We start from the raw sequence: 14,265 nt of genomic DNA, 5'->3' as shown, positions 1-14,265 counted from the left end.
TCGTGTTATCGATGTGTAATGGAATGTATGCATGAATGTATGTATGTCTATGTATGAATGTATGTTTGTCGATGTACGAATATATGTATGGATAGTGCATTCAGAAAGTATTCAGACCCCTTCACTTTTTCACATTTTGTTATGTTGCAGCCTTATGCTGAAATCGTTTAAATTCATTTTTTCCCTCATCAATCTACACTCAATACCCCATAACGACAAAGAGAAAACAGGATTTTAGAAAGTTTTGCTAATTTATTAAAAATAAAAAATTGAAATATCACATTTACATAAGTATTCAGACCCTTTGCTATGACACTTGAAATTTAGCTCAGGTGCCTCCCATTTCTCTTGATCATCTTTGAGATGTTCTACACCTTGATTGGAGTCCACCTGTGGTAAATTCAATTGATTGGACAATGATTTGGAAAGGCACACACCTGTCTATATAAGGTCTCACAGCTGACAATGCATATCAGAGCAAAAACCAAGCCATGAGGTCGAAGGAACTGCCTGCAGAGCTCAGAGACAGGATTGTGTCGAGGCACAGATCTGGGGAAGCCTACAAAAAAATTTCTGCTGCATTGAGGGTTCCCAAGAGCACAGTGGCCTCCATAATTCTTAAATGGAGGAAGTTTGGAACAACCAGGACTCTTCCTAGAGGTGGCCGCCCGGCCAAACTGAGCAATCGGGGGAGAAGGGCCTTGGTAAGAGAGGTGACCAAGAACCCGATGGTCACTCTGGCTGAGCTCCAGACATCCTGTGTGGAGATGGGAGAAACTTCCAGAAGGACAACCATCACTGCAACACTCCACCGATCTGGGCTTTATGGCAGAGTGGCCAGACGGAAGCCAAACAGTTCAATCTTGGTTTCATCAAACCACAGAATCTTGTTTCTCACAGTCTGAGAGTCCTTTAGGTGCTTTTTTGCAAACTCCAAGCCGGCTTTCATGTGTCTTTCACCGAGGAGAGGCTTCCATCTGGCCACTCTGTCATAAAGCCCAGAACGGTGGAGTGTTGCATACTGAACATAGTTTTGCATACTGAGCATACCGGATCGGTGGAAGTGTTGCAAGTTGTCTGTATGTATGTTCAGACATACATACAGACAATTGGAGAATTTTATTATGATCATTTGCAATTATTTAGTAATTGGAAACAGAATTTAACCCTTTAGTGAAGGATAGAAGCCACATGTTTCTACACTTCTCACATTCGTCGCACAACCGTTTCTCATTGAAGGAGATTTATTCTTCAATCGGCAGAATTACGAAGGCCATGACAGTAAAAGAAAATACTATTGCCTTGATTTCATGGTGGTTTGCCAGTGAGTGCGGCAGGGGGATCTGTTAGTTTTGAGGTAAAAATTCAGCGCCCAATTTAGGCCAAAGAATCTTGCTGGTTTGCATTGGTATGAAAGTTGAAAGTAAAAGGAGGGAATTAAAAACGGCTACGCATCACAATCTTCTTCCATTTTGGTGATTTTAAGTGTTTCAGTTGTTGTACTCCTACTGTAGGTGTGAGCAAGTAAAAGGAGCCTTCACCAGAGAGGGGTCATCATGGCGGTACAAGGTCACAGCAGGTGTCGCTGGCAGGCCAAGCCAGATACCAGGGGTCAAGGTCATGCTGTCACTCTTGACCGCAGCCTGTACACAGAGAGGCACGTTAACCTTCGTATAAAGGACAAGAGCAGCACGTAAATCGACAATTAGAGCGAAATAGGATCACGTAGAAAGGGGAGCCTGGACGCAAGCCAGATAATTAATAATGACAAGGTTTTCCTTGGGTTTGAGTTAAACCAATCCAAGGCACTTCAATGCAGGAGGAGGCCATTTGGCCCATCACAGCCTAAGCAATGGTTGCCAACCTTTGGTCGTTTGTCCGTACGTTATCCTTTTACAATGCTGAGCGTCAAGCGAGGAAGCAGTACGTGCCATTTTTTAAGTCTTTGGTATGACTCGGCTGGTGTTTGAACCACCGACCTCACAGACTCAGAGCGAATGCTCGAACCATTACGTCACCAGGTGAAGCAACCATGCAAAGATGATTACACTGCAATCATCAGTTTGTTTTCAAATCAAAACAAGTATGACAGTGTCAAAACTTAATACAATTTCATTTACTGCTCTGCTATCTCATTATGTACATAAGAAACAAGATGGAGAAATGCTTTACAATACATGTCCCCTTCTGGTCCCAATGAATGTTCTTGTTGCAAGCACTCAGTAATTGTGAGCCACACACAGTCGGCCAAATCATTACCTCCGCCACCGAAGGTGGATGGAGGTTATGTTTTCACCCCTGTCTGTCTGTCTGTGAACAAGATATCTCAAAAAGGTGTGGACGGATTCGGACGAAATTTGGTGGAGAGGTTGCGTATGTGACAAGGACGAAATGATTAGATTTTGGCGAAATTCCGGATCCAGATCAGGATAGTAGAATTTTTAATGTAATATTTCACCATTGGGGGATAGGACCAAAAAGGATAGAGAGCAGGATATCTCAAAAAGTTGTGGACGGATTTGGACGAAACTTGGAGGGGTTGGGTGTGTGACAAAGAAGAATTGATGCGGTTTTGGTGAAGATTTGAATATGGAACCGGATCAGAGAATTTCTAAAGTGATTCTTCACCATTGAGTAATGGGGCTAAAAACGATACATAGCAGGATATCTCAAAAAGTTATGGACAGATTTGGACGAAACTTCGTGGATAGATTGGGTGTCTGATAAAAACGAATCAATTCAATTTTGGTGAAGATCTGAATATGGATTCGGATACAAGAATTACATAATTTTTTAAGTGATTCGTCACCATTGAGAGTTCGGGAAAAAGCGATATATAACATGGTATTTTTAAAAGTTGTGGACGAGTTAAGATTAAACTTGGGAGATGAGTTGGTTAGGTGACAATAACAAGCCAATTAGTTTGGTGCAGGTCCGAATCCAGATCCAGCATATCAGTGGGATACAAAACATAAACTGTTCACCTGGTGGAGGTATGCGCTCTACCGAGTGCCGTTCTAGTTTTTGGTATGCAAAGCTACAAGAATAAGTTGGTTTCTGTAACTTATAATAAAGAAATCTACCAAATACATTAAAGGGTAAGAAGAAAAAGTCTGGAAAGCTGACCCATATAAAAGTGTGATATTTTCTACATCCAAAAAAGGGCATAACTCTTAAAAATTGGCGAAACACCCCCAAACCAAACTTGTTCTGTAGCTTATCATAATAAAGCTGTGTACCAAGATTCAGTCAAAATATGTTAAAGTGTATGAGAAAAAGTCTGGAAAACGGCAGGTGCGACTGGGACAGACAGACAGAGAGCAATCCTATCGTCCCCTCCGGTGAAACTGGTAGGTGACTAATAAACAAAAACTTCACCCAATTTCTCCTTTGTAATCTGGTCCATACCAAAAACATAATAATTAACAAGAAAAAGAGCAATCAGAGATGGCAAACCCCCGCCAGGGTGTATTTTCAGTGGTTTTAAGGCTTTTGTGTTACAACAAATATGGCGGCCGAACCACGTGACCGATGACATCATCATTTTTTTTTTTTTCTAAACCAATTTAATCCTAGATTATGCACAAGAAATTTCATCTTGATCAGAGGAAGTTTTGTACTTGTCGAATTATGATGTCATAATGGAGGCACCTATGACATCATCATTCACATATTTTGTTCCCCATGGAGAGTTCTTTACAATGAGCCATGTCTCAATTTTTTCTATTGAGCACTTTCGGAGATATAGAGGTGCAAAGTTTCTTGGTTTTTCCAAAATGGCGGCCGAACCACGTGACCGATGACGCCATCATTATTTTCTTTCTCCACCAGTTTATGCCGACATGGCGCTCAATAAATTTCATCTTGATTGGATGAAGTTTTGTACTCGTCAAATTATGACATCGTAGTGGAGGCACCTATGACATCATCATTAACATATTTTATTCCTCATGGAGAGTTCTTTACAATGAGCCATGTCTCAATTTTTCTATTCAGCGCTTTCGGAGATATAGAGGTGCAAAGTTTTTCGTTTTTTCCAAGATGGCGGCCGAACCACGTGATCTACGACATCATAATTATTATTAAAAAAATATACAGGTGGAGTTGCACCTATGGTGAAAATTTCCTGTCAATCGGACCAATGGTTGCAGAGAAAATCATATTTATTCTGTGCAGACAAACAGGCAAACAAACAAATGAAAAATCGGTCAGAGACCGAGGACTTGCCGGAATGTCCTTTATCGGCCATTTTGGACAAAGATGGCGGCCGAACCACGTGACTGATGACGTCATCATAATTGTTTTTCTCCACCAGTTTATGCCGACATGGCGCTCAAGAAATTGTATCTTGATCGGATGAAGTTTTGTACTTGTCGAATTATGACGTCATAATGGAGACACCTATGACATCATCATTCACATATTGTATTCCCCATGGAGAGTTCTTTACAATGAGCCATGTCTCAATTTTTTCTATTCAGCACTTTCGCAGATATAGAGGTGCAAAGTTTTTTGGTTTTTCCAAGATGGCGGCCGAACCACGTGACCGATGACATCATTATTATTATTTTTCTCCACCAGTTTATGCCGACATGTCGTTCAAGAAATTGCATCTCGATTGGATGAAGTTTTGTACTTGTCGAATTATAGAATTATGACGTCATAATGGAGGCCTTGGGCCGAGAGAGTTACAAATTGGGCACAGTCTATTCCAGGGCAAGACAAATATGTGTGTAAAGTTTGGCGATTGTACGTGCAACGGTGTAGACGTAGTACTGCGAACAAACAGACAGACAAACAGACAGACAGATGAATGAAAAATCGGTCAGAGACCGAGGACTTGCTGGAATGTCCTTTTTTATGGGCCATTTAGGACAAATATGGCGGCCGAACCACGTGACCGATGAGGTCATCATTAACATATTTTATTCCCCATGGAGAGTTCTTTACAATGAGCCATGTCTCAATTTTTTCTGTTGAGCAATTTTGGAGCTATAGTGGTGCAAAATTTTTCGGTTTTTCCAAGATGGCGGCCGAACCACGTGACTGATGACGTCATCATTACCATATTTGATTCCCCATGGAGAGTTCTTTACAATGAGCCATGTCTCAATTTTTTCTATTCAGCACTTTTGGAGATCTGGAGGTGCTAGGTTTTTCCAAGATGGCGGCCAAACCACGTGACCGATGACGTCATTATTAACATATTTTATTCCCCATGGAGAGTTCTTTACAATGAGTCATGTCTCAATTTTTTCTATTCAGCACTTTCACAGATATGGAGGTGCTAGGTTTTACGGTTTTTCCAAGATGGCGGCCGAACCACGTGACCTATGACGTCATTATAAACATATTTTATTCCCCATGGAGAGTTCTTTACAATGAGTCATGTCTCAATTTTTTCTATTCAGCACTTTCAGAGATATGGAGGTGCTAGGTTTTACGGTTTTTCCAAGATGGCGGCCGAACCACGTGACCTATGACGTCATTATTAACATATTTTATTCCCCATGGAGAGTTCTTTACAATGAGCCATGTCTCAATTTTTTCTGTTCAGCACATTTGGAGATATAGTGGTGCAAAATTTTGCCATTTTTCCAAGATGGCGGCCGACCACGTGACATATGACGTCATCATTAACATATTTTACTCCCCATGGAGAGTTCTTTACAATGAGCCATGTCTCAATTTTTTCTGTTCAGAACTTTTGGAGATAGAGGTGCAACGTTTTTCGGATTTTCCAAGATGGCGGCCGAACCACGTGACCGATGACGTCATAATTAACATATTTTATTCCCCATGGAGAGTTCTTTCCAATGAGCCATGTCTCAATTTTTTCTATTCAGCACCTTCGGAGATATGGAGGTGCAAAGTTTTTCGAATTTTCCAAGATGGCAGCAGAACGACGTGACTCATGACGTCATCATTAACATATTTTATTCCCCCTGGAGAGTTCTTTCCAATGAGCCATGTCTCAATTTTTTCTATTCAGCACTTTCGGAGATATGGAGGTGAATTTTTTTTCCGTTTTTCCAAGATGGCGGCCAACCACTTGACTGATGACGTCATCATTTACATATTTTATTCCACATGGAGAGTTCTTCACAATGAGCCATGTCTCAATTTTTTCTGTTCAGCACTTTTGGAGATATAGTGGTGCAAAGTTTTGCCGTTTTTGCAAGATGGCGGCCGACCACGTGACATATGACATCATGAACATATTTTATTCCCCATGGAGAGTTCTTTCCAATGAGCCATGTCTCAATTTTGTCTGTTCAGCACTTTTGGAGATATAGTGGTGCAAAGTTTTGCCGTTTTTCCAAGATGGCGGCCGACCACGTGACATATGACATCATCATTAACATATTTTATTCCCCATGGAGAGTTCTTTACAATGAGCCATGTCTCAATTTTTTCTGTTCAGCACTTTTGGAGATATAGTGGTGCAAAGTTTTGCCGTTTTTCCAAGATGGCGGCCGACCACGTGACTGATGACGTCATCATTAACATATTTTATTCCCCATAGAGTTCTTTACAATGAGCCATGTCTCAATTTTTTCTGTTCAGTTCTTTCGGAGATGTAGCGGGGCAAATTTTTTCGGTTTTTCCAAGATGGCGGCCGAACCACGTGACTGATGACGTCATCATTAACATATTGTATTCCCCATGGAGAGTTCTTTACAATGAGCCATGTCTCAATTTTTCCTGTTCAGTACTTTCGGAGATATGGAGGTGCAAGGTTTTTCGGTTTTTCCAAGATGGCGGCCGAACCACGTGACCGATGACGTCATCAATTGGGCACAGTCTATTCCAGGGCAAGACCAATATGTGTGCAAAGTTTGGCGATTCTACGTGCAACGGTGTAGACGCAGTGCTGCAAACAGACAGACAGACAAACAGACAGACAGACAGACAGACAAACAAACGAACAGATCAACATACTTGCCGGAATTTTTTCCGGCAAGTAACGAACAGATCAACATACTTGCCGGAATCTTTTCCGGCAAGTAAAAATCGGTCAGAGACCGAGGACTTGCCGGAATGTACTTTTTTATCGGCCATTTAGGACAAATATGGCGGCCGAACCACGTGACCGATGATGTCATCATTAACATATTTTATTCCCCGTGGAGAGTTGTTTACAATGAGCCATGTCTCAATTTTTTCTATTCCGGACTTTTGGAGATGTGGAATTGCAAATTTTTTCGGTTTTTCCAAGATGGCGGGCGAACCACGTGACAGATGACGTCATCATTAACATATTTTATTCCACATGGAGAGTTCTTTACAATGAGCCATGTCTCAATTTTTTATATTCAGCACTTTCGGAGATATGGAGGTGCGAGGTTTTTCGGTTTTTCCAAGATGGCGGCCGAACCACGTGACTGATGACATCATCATTAACATATTTCATTCCCCATGGAGAGTTCTTTACAATGGGCCATGTCTCAATTTTTTCTATTGAGCACTTTCGGAGATATGGAGCTGCAACGTTTTTCGGTTTTTCCAAGATGGCGGCCGAACCACGTGACTGATGACGTCATCATTTGGGCACAATATATTAGAGGGCAAGACAAATACGTGTGCAAATTTTGGCGATTCTACGTGCAACGGTGTAGGCGTAGTGCTGCAAACAGACAAACAGACAAACAGACAAACAGATGAAAAATCGGTCAGAGACCGAGGACTTGCCGGAGTGTACTTTTTTATCGGCCATTTAGGCCAAATATGGCGGCCGAACCATGTGACCGATGACGTCATCATTAACATATATTATTCCCCATGGAGAGTTCTTTACAATGAGTCATGTCTCAATTTTTTCTATTCAGCACTTTCGGAGATATGGAGGTGCTAGGTTTTTCCAAGATGGCGGCTAACCCACGTGACCGATGACGTCATTATTAACATATTTTATTCCCCATGGAGAGTTCATTACAATGAGCCATGTCTCAATTTTTTCTATTCAGCACTTTCGGAGATATGGAGGTGCTAGGTTTTTCCAAGATGGCGGCTAAACCACGTGACCGATGACGTCATTATTAACATATTGTATTCCCCATGGAGAGTTCTTTACAATGAGTCATGTCTCAATTTTTTCTATTCAGCACTTTCAGAGATATGGAGGTGTTAGGTTTTTCGGTTTTTCCAAGATGGCGGCCGAACCACGTGACATATGACGTCATCATTAACAAATTTTATTCCCCATGGAGAGTTCTTTACAATGAGCCATGTCTCAATTTTTTCTGTTCAGCACTTTTGGAGATATAGTGGTGCAAATTTTTTGCCGTTTTTCCAAGATGGCGGCCGACCACGTGACATATGACATCATCATTTACATATTTTATTCCCCATGGAGAGTTCTTTACAATGAGCCATGTCTCAATTTTTTCTGTTCAGCACTTTCGGAGATATAGAGGTGCAAAGTTTTTCCAAGATGGCGGCCGAACCACGTGACTGATGACGTCATCATTAACATATTTGATTCCCCATGGAGAGTTCTTTACAATGAGCCATGTCTCAATTTGTTCGGTTCAGTACTTTTGGAGATATGGAGGTGCAAATTTTTTCGGTTTTTCCAAGATGGCGGCCGAACCACGCGACTGATGACGTCATCATTAACATGTTTTATTCCCCATGGAGAGTTCTTCACAATGAGCCATGTCTCAATTTTTTCTGTTCAGCACTTTGAGATATCGAGGTGCAAATTTTTTCGGTTTTTCCAAGATGGCGGCCGAACCACGTGACCGATGACGTCATCATTTGGGCACAGTATATTAGAGGGCAAGACCAATATGTGTGCCAAGTTTGGCGATTCTACGTGCAACGGTGTAGACGCAGTGCTGCAAACAGACAAACAGACAAACAGACAAACAGACAAACAGACAAATGAAAAATCGGTCAGAGACCGAGGACTTGCCGGAATTTACTTTTTCATTGGAGATTTAGGACAAATATGGCGGCCGAACCACGTGACCGATGACGTCATAATTAACATATTTTATTCCCCATGGACATTTCTTTCCAATGAGCCATGTCTCAATTTTTTCTATTCAGCACTTTTGGAGATGCGAATTTTTTCGGTTTTTCCAAGATGGCGGCCGAACCACGTGACCGATGACGTCATCATTAACATATTTTATTCCCCATGGACATTTCTTTCCAATGAGCCATGTCTCAATTTTTTCTGTTCAGCACTTTTGGAGATATAGTGGCGCAACGTTTGCCGTTTTTCCAAGATGGCAACCGAACCACGTGACTGATGACGTCATCATTTACATATTTTATTCCCCATGGAGAGTTCTTTCCAATGAGCCATGTCTCAATTTTTTCTGTTCAGCACTTTTGGAGATATGGTGGTGAAACGTTTTGCCGTTTTTCCAAAATGGCGGCCGAAGCACGTGATTGATGACGTCATCATTAACATATTTTATTCCCCATGGAGAGTTCTTTCCAATGAGCCATGTCTCAATTTTTTCTATTCAGCACTTCCGGAGATATGGAGGTGCAACGTTTTTCGGTTTTTGCAAGATGGCGGCCGAAACACGTGACCGATGACGTCATCATTAACATATTTTATTCCCCATGGAGAGTTCTTTCCAATGAGCCATGTCTCAATTTTTTCTATTGAGCACTTTCGGAGATATGGAGGTGCAACGTTTTTCGGTTTTTCCAAGATGGCGACCGAACCACGTGACTGATGACGTCGTCATTTATATATTTTATTCCCCATGGAGAGTTCTTTACAATGAGCCATGTCTCAATTTTTTCTATTGAGCACTTTCGGAGATATGGAGGTGCAACGTTTTTCGGTTTTTCCAAGATGGCGGCCAAACCACGTGACTAATGACGTCATCATTTGGGCACAGTCTATTCCAGGGCAAGACCAATATGTGTGCCAAGTTTGGCGATTCTACGTGCAACGGTGTAGACGTAGTGCTGCAAACAGACAAACAGACAAACAGACAAACAGACAAATGAAAAATCGGTCAGAGACCGAGGACTTGCCGGAATGTACTCTTTTATCGGCCATTTAAGACAAATATGGCGTCCGAACCACGTGATAGATGACGTCATCATTAACATATATTATTCCCCATGGAGAGTTCTTTACAAAGAGCCATGTCTCAACTTTTTCTATTCAGCACTTTTGGAGATATGGAGGTGCTACGTTTTTCGGTTTTTCCAAGATGGCAGCCGAACCACGTGACCTATGATGTCATCATTAACATATTTTATTCCCCATGGAGAGTTCTTTACAATGAGCCATGTCTCAATTTTTTCTATTCAGCACTTTCAGAGATATGGAGGTGCACAATTTTTCGGTTTTTCCAAGATGGCGGCCGAACCACGTGACATATGACGTCATCATTAACATATTTTATTCCCCATTGAGAGTTCTTTACAGAGCCATGTCGCAATTTTTTCCATTCTGCACTTTTGGAGATATAGTGGTGCAAAGTTTTCCCATTTTTCCAAGATGGCGGCCGAACCACGTGACCGATGGCGTCATCATTAACATATTTTATTCCCCATGGAGAGTTCTTTACAATGAGCCATGTCTCAATTTTTTCTGTTCAGCACTTTTGGAGATTTTGTGGTGCAAAGTTTTGCCGTTTTTCCAAGATGGCGGCCGACCACGTGACTGATGACGTCATCATTAACATATTTTATTCCCCATGGAGAGTTCTTTACAATGAGCCATGTCTCAATTATTTCTGTTCAGCACTTTTGGAGATATAGTGGTGCAAAGTTTTGCCGTTTTTCCAAGATGGCGGCCGACCACGTGACATATGATGGCATCATTAACATATTTTATTCCCCATGGAGAGTTCTTTCCAATGAGCCATGTCTCAATTTTTTCTGTTCAGCACTTTTGGAGATATAGTGGCGCAACGTTTTGCCGTTTTTCCAAGATGGCGACCGAACCACGTGACTGATGACGTCATCATTTACATATTTTATTCCCCATGGAGAGTTCTTTCCAATGAGCCATGTCTCAATTTTTTCTGTTCAGCACTTTTGGAGATATAGTGGCGCAACCTTTTTGCCGTTTTTCCAAGATGGCGACCGAACCACGTGACTGATGACGTCATCATTTACATATTTTATTCCGCATGGAGAGTTCTTTCCAATGAGCCATGTCTCAATTTTTTCTGTTCAGTACTTTCGGAGATATAGAGGTGCAAATTTATTCGGTTTTTCCAAGATGGCGGCCGAACCACGTCACCGATGACGTCATCATTGAGGCACAGTATATTAGAGGGCAAGACCATTATGTGTGCAAAGTTTGGCGATTCTCCGTGCAACGGTGTAGACGCAGTGCTGCAAACAGACAAACAGACAGACAAACAGACAGACAAACAGACAGACAGACAAACAAACGAACAGATCAACATACTTGCCGGAAAAAAATTTCCGGCAAGTAACGAACAGATCAACATACTTGCCGGAAAATTTTTTCCGGCAAGTAATGAAAAATCGGTCAGAGACCGAGGACTTGCCGGAATTTACTTTTTTATCGGCCATTTAGGACAAATATGGCGGCTGAACCACGTGACCGATGACGTCATCATTAACATATTTTATTCCCCATGGAGAGTTCTTTACAATGAGCCATGTCTCAATTTTTTCTGTTCAGCACTTTCGGAGATATGGACATGCAAAGTTTTTCGGTTTTTCCAAGATGGCGGCCGAACCACCTGACCGATGACGTCATCATTAACATATTTTATTCCCCATGGAGAGTTCTTTACAATGAGCCATGTCTCAATTTTTTCTGTTCAGCACTTTCGGAGATATCGAGTTGCAAACTTTTTCCAAGATGGCGGCCGAACCACGTGACCAATGACGTCATCACTAACATTTTATTCCCCATGGAGAGTTCTTTACAATGAGCTCAATTTTTTCTGTTCAGCACTTTTGGAGATATAGTGGTGCAAAATTTTGCCATTTTCCAAGATGGCGGCCGACCACGTGACTGATGACGTCATCATTAACATATTTTATTCCCCATGGAGAGTTCTTTACAATGAGCCATGTCTCAATTTTTTCTATTCAGGACTTTTGAGATGTGGAGGTGCAGAGTTTTTCGGTTTTTCCAAGATGGCGGCCGAACCACGTGACCGATGACATCATCATTAACATATTTTATTCCCCATGGAGAGTTCTTTACAATGAGCCATGTCTCAATTTTTTCTATTCAGCACTTTCGGAGATATGGAGGTGCTAAGTTTTTCGGTTTTTCCAAGATGGCGGCCGACCACGTGACTGATTACGTCATCATTAACATATTTTATTCCCCATGGAGAGTTCTTTACAATGAGCCATGTCTCAATTTTTTCTGTTCAGCACTTTTGGAGATATAGTGGTGCAAATTTTTGCCGTTTTTCCAAGATGGCGGCCGACCACGTGACATATGACGTCATCATTAACATATTTTATTCCCCATGGAGAGTTCTTTACAATGAGCCATGTCTCAATTTTTTCTGTACAGTACTTTCGGAGATATAGAGGTGCAAAGTTTTTCGGTTTTTCCAAGATGGCGGCCGAACCACGTCACCGATGACGTCATCATTGAGGCACAGTATATTAGAGGGCAAGACCATTATGTGTGCAAAGTTTGGCGATTCTCCGTGCAACGGTGTAGACGCAGTGCTGCAAACAGACAAACAGACAAACAGACAAACAGACAAACAGACAAATGAAAAATCGGTCAGAGACCGAGGACTTGCCGGAATGTACTCTTTTATCGGCCATTTAAGACAAATATGGCGTCCGAACCACGTGATAGATGACGTCATCATTAACATATATTATTCCCCATGGAGAGTTCTTCACAAAGAGCCATGTCTCAACTTTTTCTATTCAGCACTTTTGGAGATATGGAGGTGCTACGTTTTTCGGTTTTTCCAAGATGGCAGCCGAACCACGTGACCTATGATGTCATCATTAACATATTTTATTCCCCATGGAGAGTTCTTTACAATGAGCCATGTCTCAATTTTTTCTATTCAGCACTTTCAGAGATATGGAGGTGCACAATTTTTCGGTTTTTCCAAGATGGCGGCCGAACCACGTGACATATGACGTCATCATTAACATATTTTATTCCCCATTGAGAGTTCTTTACAATGAGCCATGTCTCAATTTTTTCCATTCTGCACTTTTGGAGATATAGTGGTGCAAAGTTTTCCCATTTTTCCAAGATGGCGGCCGAACCACGTGACCGATGGCGTCATCATTAACATATTTTATTCCCCATGGAGAGTTCTTTACAATGAGCCATGTCTCAATTTTTTCTGTTCAGCACTTTTGGAGATTTTGTGGTGCAAAGTTTTGCCGTTTTTCCAAGATGGCGGCCGACCACGTGACTGATGACGTCATCATTAACATATTTTATTCCCCATGGAGAGTTCTTTACAATGAGCCATGTCTCAATTATTCTGTTCAGCACTTTTGGAGATATAGTGGTGCAAAGTTTTGCCGTTTTTCCAAGATGGCGGCCGACCACGTGACATATGACGTCATCATTAACATATTTTATTCCCCATGGAGAGTTCTTTCCAATGAGCCATGTCTCAATTTTTTCTGTTCAGCACTTTTGGAGATATAGTGGCGCAACGATTTGCCGTTTTTCCAAGATGGCGACCGAACCACGTGACTGATGACGTCATCATTTACATATTTTATTCCCCATGGAGAGTTCTTTACAATGAGCCATGTCTCAATTTTTTCTGTTCAGCACTTTTGGAGATATAGTGGTGCAAATTTTTGCCGTTTTTCCAAGATGGCGGCCGACCACGTGACATATGACGTCATCATTAACATATTTTATTCCCCATGGAGAGTTCTTTACAATGAGCCATGTCTCAATTTTTTCTGTTCAGTACTTTCGGAGATATAGAGGTGCAAATTTATTCGGTTTTTCCAAGATGGCGGCCGAACCACGTCACTGATGACGTCATCATTGAGGCACAGTATATTAGAGGGCAAGACCATTATGTGTGCAAAGTTTGGCGATTCTCCGTGCAACGGTGTAGACGCAGTGCTGCAAACAGACAAACAGACAGACAAACAGACAGACAAACAGACAGACAGACAAACAAACGAACAGATCAACATACTTGCCGGAAAATTTTTCCGGCAAGTAACAAACGAACAGATCAACATACTTGCCGGAATCTTTTCCGGCAAGTAATGAAAAATCGGTCAGAGACCGAGGACTTGCCGGAATGTACTTTTTTATCGGCCATTTAGGCCAAATAT

The 14,265-nt window shown here is 41.6% G+C and overlaps 1 protein-coding gene across 2 annotated transcripts in view; it reads right to left on the bottom strand.

The window, feature by feature from the left end:
• The window catches only part of PDXDC1 (pyridoxal dependent decarboxylase domain containing 1), a 97,593-nt gene that overhangs the window by 22,052 nt on the left and 61,276 nt on the right, over window positions 1-14,265 (bottom strand). For both annotated transcript variants that reach the window (XM_068117194.2, XM_068117195.2), the window contains exon 11: window positions 1,542-1,643. In XM_068117194.2, coding sequence (XP_067973295.1) covers window positions 1,542-1,643 — 102 coding nt within the window. The remainder of the gene's footprint in view (window positions 1-1,541; window positions 1,644-14,265) is intronic.

This window comes from Myxine glutinosa, chromosome 5 (genome assembly GCF_964187855.1).
Source record: "Myxine glutinosa chromosome 5, kmMyxGlut1.1, whole genome shotgun sequence".
Classification (NCBI taxonomy): domain Eukaryota; kingdom Metazoa; phylum Chordata; class Myxini; order Myxiniformes; family Myxinidae; genus Myxine; species Myxine glutinosa.
The sequence above is the reverse complement of the archived record's forward strand: the minus strand, read 5'-3'. Positions and strand labels throughout refer to the sequence as shown.